General features: G+C 45.7%; 1 protein-coding gene across 1 annotated transcript in view; it reads left to right on the top strand.

Annotated features, from left to right (window-relative positions):
* ANXA13 (annexin A13) overlaps nucleotides 1-15,450 on the top strand; it is a 62,736-nt gene that overhangs the window by 41,299 nt on the left and 5,987 nt on the right. Inside the window, exons 5-11 of the mRNA XM_033842879.2 lie at nucleotides 859-953; nucleotides 4,076-4,246; nucleotides 7,182-7,215; nucleotides 7,314-7,393; nucleotides 9,016-9,084; nucleotides 9,494-9,595; nucleotides 13,980-14,055. Coding sequence (XP_033698770.1) covers nucleotides 859-953; nucleotides 4,076-4,246; nucleotides 7,182-7,215; nucleotides 7,314-7,393; nucleotides 9,016-9,084; nucleotides 9,494-9,595; nucleotides 13,980-14,055 — 627 coding nt within the window. The remainder of the gene's footprint in view (nucleotides 1-858; nucleotides 954-4,075; nucleotides 4,247-7,181; nucleotides 7,216-7,313; nucleotides 7,394-9,015; nucleotides 9,085-9,493; nucleotides 9,596-13,979; nucleotides 14,056-15,450) is intronic.

Here is a 15,450-nt window from a genome sequence, read left to right as displayed (position 1 = left end):
GGTCTATATCTTAATCTCTTCCACTCCATTTTAAGTACCTGCAGACCAAGGAACATACCATATTTTTTTTTTTACAGTTTTTTTGAGGTATAAGTCACACACCATACAATTCACCCATTTAAAGTGTTCAATTCAGTTGTTTTTAATGTATTCACAGAAATATGAAACCATCACCACAATTTAGAACATTTTCATCACTTTAAAAAGAAACCCTCTACACTTTAGCTATCACACCTCTGCCCACCCCCTCCCCAGCCACTATTCTACTTTCTGTCTCTATAGATTTCCCTATTCCGGACTTCCATATGAATGGAATCATAATATGTGGCCTTCTGCGATTGGCTTCTTTCACTCAGCAAAATGTGTTTAAGGTCCATCGCATTCATACTGTAGAATGTGTCAGTACTTCATTCCTTTTTCTGGCCAAGTAATATTCCACTGCATGGATATAGCACCTTTTAATTATCCATTGTCCACTGATGGACATTCAGGTGGTTTGCACATTTTGACTATTATGAATGATGCTGCTATGAACATCTGAATACAAGTTTTGTGTAGACATAAGTTTTCATTTCTCTTGCATTTATGCCAAGGAGTGAAATTAAGGAATAGACCATATTCGTTCCTCTTTCCACTACAATGCCTAGCGTTGTGCTTCAGGCAGTGTGAGGCCTCAGTGGATATTTGTCAAGTGAGTGAAAAGAATACAGTTCTCAGCATAAGATGTTAAAGCCAAAGGGTCCACCTAGGTTCCACCAAAGCCTGTGACCACCACCCTGGCTTCCCCAAATTGACTAAAATAAACGTCCATCTTGTTTCTTGCTCATTGTGATTTTGCCTCTTTCTCCTGCACTTCAGGAACTGATGAAGCCACCATCATTCAAATCCTATCAAGCAGGACATCGAATGAGAGGCAACAAATAAAACAAAAGTACAAGACAACGTATGGCAAGGTGACGCCGAGGGTCCTCGGCCGTGTGCGCACGGCCTTGGTCTTGACTGTCTCTTCTGCTTCTTTTATGTTCCCAAAACAGTGAGGACTACCCTTAAAGCTTTATTGAATTAGCCCAAGAGAAACAAAATGAAACAACCATTTAAAACTTTAATTGACTTCAGAAAAACTGAAATGGCCTTGTTAACAGCCTGTAAAATCAATACTGGTTAACTCATTATTTTTCCAATTGACTTCTTTTTAAGTTGATTCCTCAGTCTTTTTTCCCACTCATTTGGATTAATTCCACATATTAACTTATAGATAGGCCAGGGATTTGAAAACCAGTTTTCACAGGTGGGTCTTTATGTAAGAATTCTTCATTTATTCAGGTGTCTTCAAGAATGATATATTCTTCATAAGTGATTGTTACAAAAACTAAAAAACCAAAACCAAAAAACCCTCCATTTCGTTAAGCATCAACGCCTTTTTCTTTCTTTGCGTATCTTTTCTTTCATTCTTCTTGTTGATGGTGTTACATTTAGAAATCTTTAAGAATGCATTAGGCTTTCTGTTTTCTTTATTAATATAGCATGAACACGATCTGACATTTTCTTAATGTCATTAGAATTATCAGTTTGCCAAATAAATATGAATTATTATGCTGCATTCTAATCCAAATTTATACTTCCTTTACAGTTTCAGTAACTCTATGTATAAATAGATATAGAGATAGAGGTGGATTTTCTTACTTATTTGTCACTGGGGAAGCAACAATCTCTCTAGGCCTTGGTCTCCTCACAAAATGAAAATGGTAATTTGCCTCCCTTCTCAGGCTGCTGTGAGAATCAAGCAGGGTAATGCTGGCACCTACCAGTAAAGGGAGGCTGTGATAGGTGTGATTGTCTCCACCTTACAGAGAGAAAAAGTGGAGCGCATCTGTTTAAATGACTCATGCAAAACCACACACTTAGTAGGAAAAAGAACCAGCATTCAAATCTAAGTCTTCCATCTCCAGGGCCAGCCTCTACTCCTGAAGAATCCATTGCCATGAGAGGAGCTGTTTATCTATACATTAAACAGTCCAGACAGCTGTGCTTTTGTAGTTCTTCTGCTTCCCTCTTCACAATCAGGCTTGTCGATGTCACTCATTGATGACCTTGGTGAAAATAAGTGCAGCTTCAGTTCAGCTGCATTTAATTGAATTGAATGACATTGAACTTTCATCCTTGTCAGCGCGCCTGACTATAGCATCCTCTCAAGTGCTGTGTCTACTTATATCCTACCGATACGGAAAGTCAGATACAGGCATCTTAAGCTTTGGTGTAAAATAAAATAAGTGTAAATGGGTTCAAAGTGAGGACTCAGGGGCTCTGTTGCACAAAACTCTGCAACACCTACATCTGCCAATCATTTGCTTACTTTCCAATTCTCAGCTGTGTTTCAAACAGCTGGAACTGCCAAAGAGGTGATCGAGAATCATATCACAAAGCTAGAAGACATTAGAGACAATCAAATCTAAAGTCAGCTGAGCTCCAAAGAGAATAAGTATCCCAAGGTGACACAGCTAGTTAGCAGGAAACCAGGATTAGAGCCGAAGAATCCTGAGCTGGCTCCTAGGTCCAAACAGAATGTAAACACACAAGGATTTGTTTTCAACCTTGTGACGTACGAGAGCAGCCAGCTGGGATTTCTCTTCTCTACGGTTCTATATAATGCCCATCTGACTTGGAAAAATATTTCCAGTCTTCAGGTTGATCCACACCAGAGTACTGACCAAAGGCCTGTCTTCACAAGATCAGGTTAGCTGCAGCAGCTGCCATGGGATGGAGCCAGGAATATCACAACCTGCTATTAAGACTGCAGATCCCAGGACCTTGGACAAAAATCTTCTGGGATTTTCCTCCCAGGTCTGGAGCTCAGAGGTTCATTTGAGAAATAGTTGATTTGCCTTCTCTCTGAAAGTTCCTTTCAACATGAAATAATCATCATCATCACTTATTGAACATTGAAAATGTGCCAGGCACTGTGTTCAGTGTTTACAAGGACTGTCTTATTTAATTCTCCCAACAACCTTAAGAAGTAAGTCTTATTATTCTTCCCATTTTTCAGAGAAGGAAACTGACAGTTGGTGAAATTAAGCACATTTCCCAGGTCGCAGAGCTACGTGACTGTGTTGTTAGACATCATGCCATGGTGCTGAGTAGCCAGGCCCACCCCATGCTGTAATTTGGTCTATCGGCTTCCAGTCTGACCCACACGGGGCTGTCTCTGTGTGAAGGTCCTTGCTCTGAGGTCCTGCATTTAACTTGGGACATTGATGACTCTAGTTGGACTGAACGCCCATTCTTGACGCTTTTCTCATTAAACCATCAGGTCGGAGGGAGACAGTAGGAGCAGGCGGTTCACCTGTGATTGGAGGGGCTTGCCCCAAACAGGGTGCCAGTGAGAATTTCATGCACTTCCCTTCCCCCACCTGAGTTCTTTCCCACGTGTGTCCCTTTCAGAATTTAACAAAATGCCAAAGTGACTGTATATCAGGTTTCCCCAGGACAGTCCCTCGTTAATTCCTGTTGTCCCCCTGCAATTATTAATAGTGCCCTCCCTTTCACTGTCAAAAGCATCCCAACTTGGACAATGAATGATCTGGTCTCCTAGAGATGACAAACCTGTATTTCAGTGTACTCTAGCCAAGTATTTGGAGATGAGTCCTTTATCTTATTGAGGTTCAGTCCATGGGGATAATGCAATACCTCTCCTGCCAGGGCTGTTTTCATGTGAAATTATTCAATGGGCATTTTCCCCATCATAGCAATCCACCTAGTCATTTGCAGTTTACAATCAGTGAGGAAGCTCTCTGAACCCCAAAATATTCTGCAAATGCTGGTTGTTACTTTGATTCATCTTTGGGGTCCCCAGCCCTGAGCAGGGGATCTTCCCTCTGCCTCTCTGCCAGCCTTGGCAGCAGATGGATGGGCACTTGGGAGGCGACTGTCCTCCAGACCAGGTCACTCATGCCTGTAGAGCTCCAGTCTAGACTGTGCCCCGTGTGTCCACAGCAGGTGTCCTGCGGTGGGGAGAGCAGACACCTGTCCCTCTGCTCTCAGCACGTTCCCAGACAAGACTCTCGCTGTCTTCCCACAGGACCTGGAGGAGGTGCTCAAGAAGGAGCTGAGTGGATACTTCGAGAAGACAGCCTTGGCCCTTCTGGAACACCCCAGCGAGTATGCCGCCCGGCAGCTGCAGAAGGCCATGAAGGGCCTGGGCACGAATGAGGCGGTGCTCATCGAGGTCCTGTGCACGAAAACCAATAAGGTGAGTCCCAGCCGAGCCCTGGACCAACTCCCAAGGGAGCGTCCATATGCCCATCAGAGATGGCTACAGCAGCCAGAAGGGAAAGTCCTCCCTGCATTCCACCCACGGGGTGAGCAAGTGTCTGGGCAGAAACGCGTCCACTTGGTTCACACTGGAGAGATCCCTCTTCCAATCTTCTGATGGTCATTCTTGGTGTTGCTGCTCCTGGCTTGACAGGATAGATCCTTCCAGAAGCACAGTGTCAATCCAGCTTTCATTTTTCTCAAGAGATGCACAGTTTTACATGAAGGAGGAAAGTTCTACTTTACCCTCCCAGCCTGACTTTGCGGGTCTCCTGGCACAAATAATACAACAGTCCAAGCATGGCTGCATCTAGCGGAGAGCACAAGAAAAGGCAGGGGGGTGGGGGGGTGCCAGGGGGGTCCGAGTGAACACCCCCGGGGCCGCCACCACTTCCCCAGAGGTTTCCATGTCCTCTATCCTGTCCTCCCCTGGTCCCCTGGGCACATGCCACCATCTCAGGAGCTGAAAAGGATGTTCGTTAAGGCCCTCGCAGAAGCCCATTCATCTTTGGTTCCAGAACTCATAAGGGCCAAGAACTTCATCAGAAGAGAGGGCCCACAGGGCATTATCTGGGGAACCCCTGCCTCTTCCACAACACCCATCACATAGAATGGGGAGGTCCAGCGAGGAAATGCCAGGAAAATCCAACACTCTTGAGGCTTCCGGGTAGGAAGCAGAAACAGCACTTGGAGCAGATGGCGAGGAAAGATGCCCCAGCGCTCTGACACTGCAGTGCCGTTTGAGCCCCCGAGTGCCTACCACCTGGGCTGGTTCCTGCTGCCCAGCCTGTGCCGTCCACCCACGTCTCCTGAAGCACCACCAGGCTCCACGCTACAGCTGCAAACCCCTTTCCTGAACACCTCTGGACTTCTCTTCTTCCCAAAGGATAATAAAACCCCTCCATTTGGGGAGTTTCAGGTTAGGATTGTGCCTTAAGGGAAGGTTAGCACAGGAGGGCGGTATCAATTCAGTCCAACAACCACACAACTCTCCTTACTCAATATTCCCATCCTTTCCAGAAGCACCAAAGTCCTAGCGACCAGGCAGCCAATATTTGGGCAGCCTGCCTTGGCAAGAAGGTTAATTTGGTCGTTACTTTTCTAATCACACTTGCCTACACGTGGTTCACCCTCAGCCTAATTTCTTTCAGGTCCTGGTCTCAAACAATGAACAGGTTCTTTTTTTTTTTTTTTTTCAATCAAATAGATCTGACAGTAAAAAGAAGAAAAGCAGGGAGAGAGCAGGCCCTGGGTTCAGGCAGATCCTGAGAGTGGGCTGGAAGGAGGAGAAAGGGGAGGGGGCTGCAGAGTCACAGGTGTTCGGCCCCCACCTGCTTCCTCCTCTCTCCCACCCACTGAAGCAACATCGGCCTGGCCCTCATCTTCTATCGCTCCCTCTCCCTTCTCCCCATCACTGCCCCATGACTTTCATTTTAAACAGTTTATGAGCGATGCTGTAGGGAAATGCCTGCTCTTATACGCTGCGGGTTCAAGTGTAAACGGAGGCAGCTCCCAAGTGGGTCAAGCCATTGCAATATACAGCCATACTCTGTTTCATTGCGCTTCGTTTTACCGCGATTTTGCAAATAGCATGTTTGTGGCAACCCTTCATCAAGCAAGCCTATCAGCACCATTTCTCCAAAAGCATTTGCTCACTTCCTGTCTCTGTGTCATATTTTGGTATTTCTCACAATATTTCAGACCCTCCACTGGCAGAAAGATGACGACTTGCTGAAGGCTCAGGTGATGGTTAGAATTTTTAGCAATAAAGTATTTATTTTTTTTTTTGCGGTACACGGGCCTCTCACTGCTGTGGCCTCTCCCGTTGCGGAGAACAGGCTCCGGATGCGCAGGCTCAGCGGCCATGGCTCACGGGCCCAGCCGCTGTGCGGCATGTGGGATCTTCCCGGACTGGGGCACGAACCCGTGTCCCCTGCATCGGCAGGCGGATTCTCAACCACTGCGCCACCAGGGAAGCCCGCAATAAAGTATTTTTAAATTAAGTTATGTGCATTGTTTTTTTAGATATAATGCTATCGCACACTTAACAGACCACAGTAGAGTATAATCATAACTTTTGTGTGTACTGGGAAACCGAAAGATTCGTGTGACTCGCTTTATTATGACACTCATTTTATAGGGGTGGTCTGGAACCAAAGCCACAGTATCTCCAAGGTGTGCCTGTAAAGCAGTTCTTCCCGGCACACACCCTGGAGAGAGGCTTGCACTCCTGTACACAGCAAATTGTTTACTGAGTGCAGCCTTGTTTGAAGTAGAGAAAAATTGAACACAGCCTAAATGTCCATCAATCAGAGGCTGGCTAAATAAACAGGGGCCTACTGTAGGATGGAACCTTTTGTATCCATTTAAGAAAAACACTAGGTGACTAACTAATGTACAAGCCTAGCTGGACCTCCCAAACCTATTACTGAGTGAAAAAATAAGTCAAAGAACAAACAATATGAACAGTATTCCACTTTTTAAACACATACACAAAACAGTTCTATATATTTGCAGTAGCACAAACATATGTATACAAACGTAAAGGGAAAATATGCACTGAACTTCTAACACTGGCTACCTGGGTGGGGAAGGGAGAGTGAGATGGGGTGAGGGGGTAGTGAAAGAAGACGTTAGCTGAGCTGTAATGTTTTCACTTTTAACTAAGGATGACATATGCTAAAGGACTCCACACAGCTGGGGACTTGCTTAGGCCTAGACCTTGACCTGTAGGGACAACCCCCTTTGCAGGAAGTCACAAAGGCATCCTGTGCCCAGAGACAAGCTCCTGCCTCTTCCCTTTGCTTGTCTCTGCCTATATTATTGATTAACCCCACCTTGGAGTATTGATTTTTTTTTATTACCTCTCCTAGGAAATCATCGCCATTAAAGAGGCCTACCAAAGATGTAAGTGACCGTTTGTTCTGACTTTAAAGAATGTTCCTTCCAAAATACCTCCGGGAGACTAAATCTGCTTTCTCTCCTCCTTTCTTCTTCCCGAAAAGTATTTGACAGGAGCCTTGAATCAGATGTCAAAGGTGACACAAGTGGAAGCCTAAAAAAAATCCTGGTCTCCCTGTTACAGGTAAAAGTAAAAAGGTCTAACCTGCCTTATGATCTTGGGAAACAGCCCTTGGCAGCATGGGACCATGGTGAAAAAGGCAATTTCGATGATAAACATTTCCTTCTTTTATTAAAAATGTTACTGAGGGATCATCAACCTGTGTTCTGTCAGCCCAGCTCAGGTGAAATTATTCAATGGGCATTTTTCCCATCATAGCAATCCACCTAGTCATTTGCAGTTTACAATCCCTTTTTGTTAGTGAGTTATCTCATTAAGTATCACCACCTCACATTGCCAGTGAGGAACCTCTAGGTGTACACACAGTAAGACACAGCTTAGCAGCAAGAACCAGCCCATCTGACCCCAAGGAGGGCCCTTTTCATGACACAACTTACCTCCAGGATTCACCCCAAGTCTAGGCCTGTAAGAACTGCTGCAGGGAGCTTGGCCTGGAAAGCAGGGCTTTAAGAATTGGCCCTGCTAGGACACAGCCCCCGCGGCCCCCAGCCAGATGGCATCTCACTCTCATTAACACACCCACCTTTATGAGCTTTGTGTGTTTCTCTGCTTCATTACTCTCGATGTGGAGAGACTGATAGCAGAGAATACACAGAGTAGGCTTCACCTGTAGCGCGAAGAGTATATAAGTGTTCTCCTGCTGTATAACAAATTGCTGCAAACTCAGCAACCTAAACTATGCAGACCCATGATCTAGCGGTTTCCATGGGGCAGGGGTCCTGTTGCGGGTTAGCCAGGGTCTCGCCAGGCTGAAATCAAGGTGTCGGCCAGGGCTGCCATCTCATCTGAGGCCTGGGGTCCTCTTCCAAGCTCACTGGCTGTTGGTAGATTTCGGTTCCCTGTGGTTGTACGACTGATGTCCCTGTGTTCCTGCTAGCTGTCAACCAGAGACCACTCAGCTCCTAGAGGCCATCTGCAGTTCCCTGTCATAGCCCCATAGACAGTTCAGAGCATGGCTATTTGGTTTCTTCCAGGCCAGCAGGAGTTCATGTCTCTGACTTCTTCCATCTCTGACCTTAACGAGCTCACCTGATTGGGTCAGACCTACCCAGGATAACTGATTAGGGATTTTAATTACATCTATAAACATCCCCTTTGCCATATAAACATAATATGATCACAGGAGTGGTATCTCACCATATTCACAGGTCTTACCCACACTCAAAAGAAGGGGATTATACAAGAGTGTGGGCAACCTGGGTCATCTTAGAATTCCACCTGCCACTAAGGGCTTAGGTTAGACCTCCAAAACTTTCCATGACCAACATTCAGGGCTCTTCAGGGCTGGGACCCTGAGAAGTGAAATTTGATATTTTGGAAGGAAGACTAATAGCTTCCCAACAGACTCATTCTAGGGGACATCATGAGGTTTCTTAGAGGTCAGTGGGGTTTGTGAGTGACCCTGGTTTCTACAAAACAAAAGGAAAAATGTGTTGTCACAGAAGCTACTCTGTTTATCAGTTGTGCCCAAAAGATGGCAGCAAAGAGCAGCATTGCCACTTTGCCAGGTTTTGTCTCGCTTCAGGCCACCCCTCTGAAATCACCCCCTTTTCTAGGACTTTCCCTTTTTGTTTTCTGTGGCCAAGCAGGAACTCAAGTTAATAACAATGTGTTGATTTTTCTAGGCTAATCGCGATGAAGGAGATAATGTAGACAAAGATCTAGCTGGTCAGGATGCCAAAGATCTGTACGATGTAAGTATGCAGATGTGCCAGTCTCTGCAAATCCTTTTTTTTTTTAATTAACATTATTTTCAACAACTGTTACTTTATTTTATGTGAATTGGAATTACCTGGGAAATAAGTATGATCTTTAAAATATTTTTCATATATATGGTCTTCATGAACCTGAAAGAATTGCTTTTTCTATTCTTATATTCTGGGGTTAACCACCTTAGATCCATTTTGGAACAAGGGAAGGTATAAATAATATAAATATGTGAGGTGTACTTGTGGGTTAGAAGTTTAAAGTGCCAGATCGATCAATGTGGCTTAGATTCAGTGCATATTTTATTGTTTCCTGTAAGGGAGGCCTGGTCACAGCTCTGTTTATTCAGTCTTTTTGCAAAAGGCTTTTTCAAAATGTTTGCACCCGGCCCTCTAGGCAGGGGAAGACCGCTGGGGCACGGACGAGCTTACCTTCAATGAAGTCCTGGCCAAGAGGAATCACAAACAGTTACGAGCCACCTTTCAAGCCTACCAAGTTGTAAGTGATCCAGTACTAAGGCAAGGAGTTCGCACGGAAACTGAGTCTCAAGTTATTTCCAAAAGAAGCCGAGTTCTGGGATGTGGAACTGGGCGGCAGGGGGTGGGGTGTCTTTTACAATAGTGGTTCTCAATCGGGGTGATTCTGCACCCCCCAAGGGATATTTGATAATGTCTGGAAACATGTGGGGTTGTCACAACAAGGTGCGCTGGGGCAAGCGGCACTACTGGCATCTAGAGCGTCAAGGCCAGGGATGCTGCTGAACAGCCCACAGTGCACAGGGCACCTCCCACAACAAACAGTCATTCGGCCCCCAGAGCACTGCTGAGTCTGGGAAACCCTGCTTTGCAACAGAGGCTAGGGAAGCAGGGGAGTGTCAAGTTTAGGAGCAAAGCCCTAGAGTCACAGGGTACAGGTTCAAGTCCCGGTTCTATCACTAACAAGTGACCTGATGTCACCATCCTCATTTGTAAAACAGGGACCGTGAACATCAACACCCCACCCTCACGGGGTTATTTTAGGTGTTAAATAAGATGAATATAAAAGGCTCAGGACAGTATCTGGCATGTGGTAAGCTTACTTATGTTTGCTGTTACTATTATTCCAATTGACAGTTGGGCTAACAGTGCCTACTGCTCCCAAAACAGATGTGATAATACCTCAGAGATACACTCTTGGAAAGATGTGTATCAGTTACTTTTATACAATTATTTTTTTTAATCTAATGAAAATTTTAAGTCAACGAGGTGAGTTAGCTATTTCAAGGCACTTAGTGGTTAATCCTTCCCTGAAAATCAGTCTTTAATTGCAAGAAGACCTTTGTGGAATATCAGATTTTGTTTTGGTCTCCTATTTTATATTTGTGGAATGGTTTTAAAGGACATCTGTACCCTGTGTCTCATTTCAATTTCACAAGAATACTGTAACTCAAAAGTAGGCTGAAGAGCCATTGTTACCCACAACTGCTGGTGGAGGAAAATCTGTTACAAGTAAGGAACCATCTGTAACTTATCAGGACCACACAGCAAGTCAGTAGCAGAAAGTGGATGAGAATTCCAAGATTCCCCAGCCTGAGCTCCTACCTCAGCTAGAGCTGGCCGCTCCTCACTCAAAATAGCATTTCCTATGTGTTGCCAGCAGATGAAAAGACAACAAAGCTTTGGAATTTTATCATCACTGTATATAAGCCCTTAGGGCCCTCTGCTTTCAAATCCTGCCCAGAGCCGTGATCAAAGGCAGCTGACCCTGTACTCCCCTGGCCCCTGGGCCTGGAGCTGTGTAGACTGAGCTGGAAGCCTTCTCCATGACCTAGACCCTCTTCCCATAAGACTGGGGCCATGGATGGAGTTTCTGGGGTGGCTGTCATTGGAGATCACTATAGAAACACACATATGTGTGAAGGGGTGTGTGTGTGTGTGTGTGTGTGTGTGTGTGTGTATACGTGAGCTACTGACTATCTAAGGATACTCCCTAGGCCGATTGTTCTCAAAATTAATCCCCAAACAGCAGAATCCGTATCACTTGACACAATGTTTAAAATGAGAATTCTTAGTGCCGGCCCTGGACCTACTGAATCAGCTTCCTTGGAGTTAGGGTCCTATAGTCTGTGTTTTAACAAATCTTCCAGATTCTGATACATGTTAAGGTTTAACAAGTCTGCTCTAGGCTACTAGCTGTATGACCCTGGGCAAGTTATTAAGGGTTCTGTGCCTCAGTTCCCCCAACCGTATAATAGGGATAATAATAGTACCTACTTCACAGGGTTAGTAAGGATTAAATAAATTAACAGATTTAAAGCATTTATTGCCTGGCATGAAGTAGGTGCTCAATTAACATTAGCAGTTGTTATGAGTCGCCTTATGTGAACCAACAGTGTCAAAAAACAGAGCTAAAACTCAAATGGTCAGTAAGAGAATCAATTGATCTGATAATTCTTTACATGAAACCAGCTCTAAAATGCTACCTATTCATCATTCCGAAAGCCTTGTTGGAACATTGTTCATCTTGATCTTTATCATTGATCTTCTGAGTTCATCCTGATCTTGGGAACCTGGCTCCATAAATTTTCTCATGGTCTCTGGCTAAAAGCACTAAGATGCTAGGGTCAGATCAGTGAAGTGTGTCATACGGCATAGGTTGTCCTGGCATAGAGTCGAATTTTAATTTTTGGCACAGAAACTCAGGTTTTTGCCCTTAATCTGCCCTCTAAACCTGAGTCTTACTGTTGACGCTCTCCGAGATCCCAGCCCAAGCAACAAAGCTTCCCCAGCTCTGCAGCATCGTGAAAGATTATCACCGTCCCCAAATCTACCAAATAGGAAAGGCTTGTAGAGTTATAAAGTTCCCAAAACATGGCTCAGTATAAATTGTAGGTACACATACCCATAGCCCCAGGTCACTGCCTCACCACCACACCCCTCACCATAAAGTTCTCCCCTTCCCTAAAGTGTTCCTAAGCCCATTCTAGAACCTTTAGCCCTTTAACTGCTATAACCAAAGTCAGAGTACACAGGGCTCTGCCGTGGGCACGCTGTCAGTTTGGGGCATTGGTTTTAAAAGAAAGAAACGTGTCTCCTATACTTCTAATAATCTCCCCACAGGCAGTGCTACCTGGTAAACTAGAAGCCTTTGAGGCTTGTCTGGAATCCACCCTGGCAATGGGTTTTTGTACCGAGATCAGAAAACCTGGTTTTGTCCAAAGAGCCCCCTAAGAATTAAGTGTTCCGATAAGTGAGAAGCATTCCATTTGCAAAGGAGCATCTCGGTAGCTTGGGCCAGTGGACTGTTTTCCATTTGTGCTCAATGGAGTCCCTGGAGGTGGCTTGGTAGCTACCAGGAGGGAGTGGGGGGGAGGAGGTAGGTAGAGAAGAAAGGGCAATGCCGTCTCACTGTATCTCATGAATAGTGCCCCCGGAGTTGGGCAGCAAAGAGACTGAGAGGCCAGGAACCTGGCATTACCGTCTAGGGCTGCGGTAAGGAGCCCATCTCCCGCCTCCCCAGAACAGCTCTGCTTTCCTGCTCTTATCTGTTGTGTAGGCTGAGATGCTACAGAAAATTTAAAAACACTGTTCTAGCCCAGTACTAACAATAATAATGGAAAGTGGTTTAATGTGAGGATTTTTTTTTTTTTTTTACTAAGCACAGACCTGTGTGAGGACAATGTCCTCTTGAAACACAATCTCAGTCTACACAACAAGAACCCTGTTCATGGGAAAAGTGATAGCAGTTTCTTCTGAAATACCAGCTCCCACATCCAACCCCCAACACCTCAGAACAGCTAAGAAAGGGACTGAAAGCCCCCCCGATCCAATCCCCTTCTTATCTAGGTCGATTCCACACCAGACCTCTAGATGGGCCAACTATGATGAGGACATCAAGCTACGGGTTTCATTAAATCTGGACCCTCCTTCCCCCCATGTCTATTGTGCTCGTATCACAAAGAATATGTTGTTTACCAGTGTTTTCAGAATAAACTACATAAACTCCACTGGCATGTCCTCAACGGTCCCAATTATTTATAGACTCACAATTGTGTCATATCCTCAAGAGATAATTTCTAAGAAAGAAGTTTCAGTATTTCTAATGCTTAATTGCATTTCCCAAACCCAACCAAAAGTTCTCCTTTCTCTTTATATGCCTGCCCTGAGCTTGGCCCAGGCGGTACTTGTGTTAAGCGTGGTCACAATTTACTCTGAACTTCAGCTTCTATAAATATTTGGAAGGAAACCTAATGTGTAATGCTGTGCAGAACAAGCTGGCGGTGAATATAAGATCATCTGGAGTCTCCCCAGAGGGAAAGAAGCAGCATTTGACATGGTCGGCCCCTGGCTCCCAGCCCAAGTAGCCCCACAGTATCAGAAACATTAGACCAAGTCCTTACCATGAACTTCACAACCTCTATTCATGTCACCCAAAGTGTAGGTGCCCGAGCTCCCAGTCTCAGTCCACAACGGAGGAAGGTGTGGGAGATGATTATAACCATAGCCTCCTGGAAAACTGGAAATGGAAAGAATTTTTATAAACACGTAGGAAACTCAAGTACGATAGAAACATAAAGAATATTGTTGCAGTATTTATTCATTGTTTTTCCACTCCCTGATTTCACAGAGGAGGAAACTGAGGCTGAGGGAGTGGTCCTGACTGGGGTCACATCCATTAGGGGTCAAATCGGGACTAACTCCTAGGCCATGAGAGTCCCCACTCAAATGGCGGGCAACCATCCCCAGCCCTGCAAGGGCTGAGGCCAGAGAGGAATCCCAGAGTTCCTCTGGTCCTCGCGTGACCAAATCTGGAAGAGTCTATTGCTTTTTGTAGAAGAACGAGCCTCAAGTGCACCAAGGCCAAAAGCAAAACCTGGACTAACAGCTGCACTTTCTTTCTCCAGCTCATTGGCAAAGACATCGAAGAGGCCATTGAAGCAGAAACGTCAGGAGATCTGCAGAAGGCCTACTTAACTCTCGGTAAAGTAAAGCTAGGAAAGCCCCTGATTTGGGTTGGGCTCCCTGGAACCAGACTTGGAGACAGAGGTTTGTGTGCAGGAAGCTTTCAAGGAATAGCTTGGGAACCACACATCTAAGCAGCATTGCGAAGGGAGAGAATGAATGTGATGCAGCTGCAACAGGAGCTGTGCTGGTCCCCTAAGGAGCCCTGAAGTCAGGATGTCCAAAGTGGAGGCAAGGGGACCAGGTCTTCACACCCCACATCAAGCAGCTGTCAGGCTGCACCCAGGGAGCATCTGCAACCTTGGGGAAGATAGCTGCCTCTTTTGACTCCTAACGGATATGACCCCAGTCAGTCCTTCCCTCCTGAGAAGGGACTCAACCCTGAGCAGCCAGCAGGTAACACTTGGCATGAATGCCTGCTGTCCTGAAGACAGCAGCTGGGGGAGCTACCATAGCATCCACGACAGTCCCACTAAGATCATGGAGCCCCGAGAGCCTCCATCAACAGCCTGGGACCATTGTCTAGTCTCGTGGGGCAGCATGCGGTTCATGTGACACACACTCAAAAGCACCCAGGTTCGGATCCAGGAACAAGTTTCTGCGGGTGCCTGATGGCCCAAGGGTGACCTTTTCCATTTGGTTCCCTTCAACACTGGAATGAATGAGGTCTGTGTAGAAAGCAAGGCGGGGGAGACTAGATCAAGGCCGTGCCAAGCAAACGCCAGGCATTTCTCTCCAGGTGTTGCCCGTAGGCAGGAAATAGCAGAGAGGTGGGTACCGGGCTGTGGCTGGCAGGCTCCTTTCTCATTTTTGCAAGCCCCGGAATGAAGGCATTGTCCATTGTCCACACTCCGGTGGTGAGGAGGCCAGGGCAGCAACCCAAATGGCACGAGAAATGGAGAGAATATCCCCAGAAGAAGAGGAAGAACCAAAAGAGCAGCCCCTGGAAGCTACAAAATGTGCTCTCGCGGCCAAACCCTTTTGTTTTGTTTTTCTGATGGGATTTTGGGGGCAATGTCAGCAATTGATTTTTTTTTTCCACCCTCATTTTGCATTCAGATTAGCAGGTCTGCTATTGTTATAGAGGCCTGAACATCCTTAATGTCACTCCCGTCCCACAATGGATACACACAGATGACTGTCCTTAGGGCTTTAAGGATGAGTGTGTTAAGTAAACGGAGAGATCTACTCATGGCCCAGCTACAAGGCTCCAAAGCCTTTCTGTACCTGCAGGGTAAAGAAGCAGGAGAACGCCAGAGTTCAGTCAGAAGATTAATACTAATTCTTATTAGTATTAAGTATTAATGGTAATAAAACCATTCAACCCTTTAACATTTACTTAGCACCTGCCTGGGCCAGCAGTTGAGCCAGGCGTGGGGATCAGAGGTAAATAGGTCCAGTTCCTGTTCTTAA

Source organism: Tursiops truncatus, chromosome 17 (genome assembly GCF_011762595.2).
Source record: "Tursiops truncatus isolate mTurTru1 chromosome 17, mTurTru1.mat.Y, whole genome shotgun sequence".
Taxonomy (NCBI): Eukaryota; Metazoa; Chordata; class Mammalia; order Artiodactyla; family Delphinidae; genus Tursiops; species Tursiops truncatus.
The sequence above is the reverse complement of the archived record's forward strand: the minus strand, read 5'-3'. Positions and strand labels throughout refer to the sequence as shown.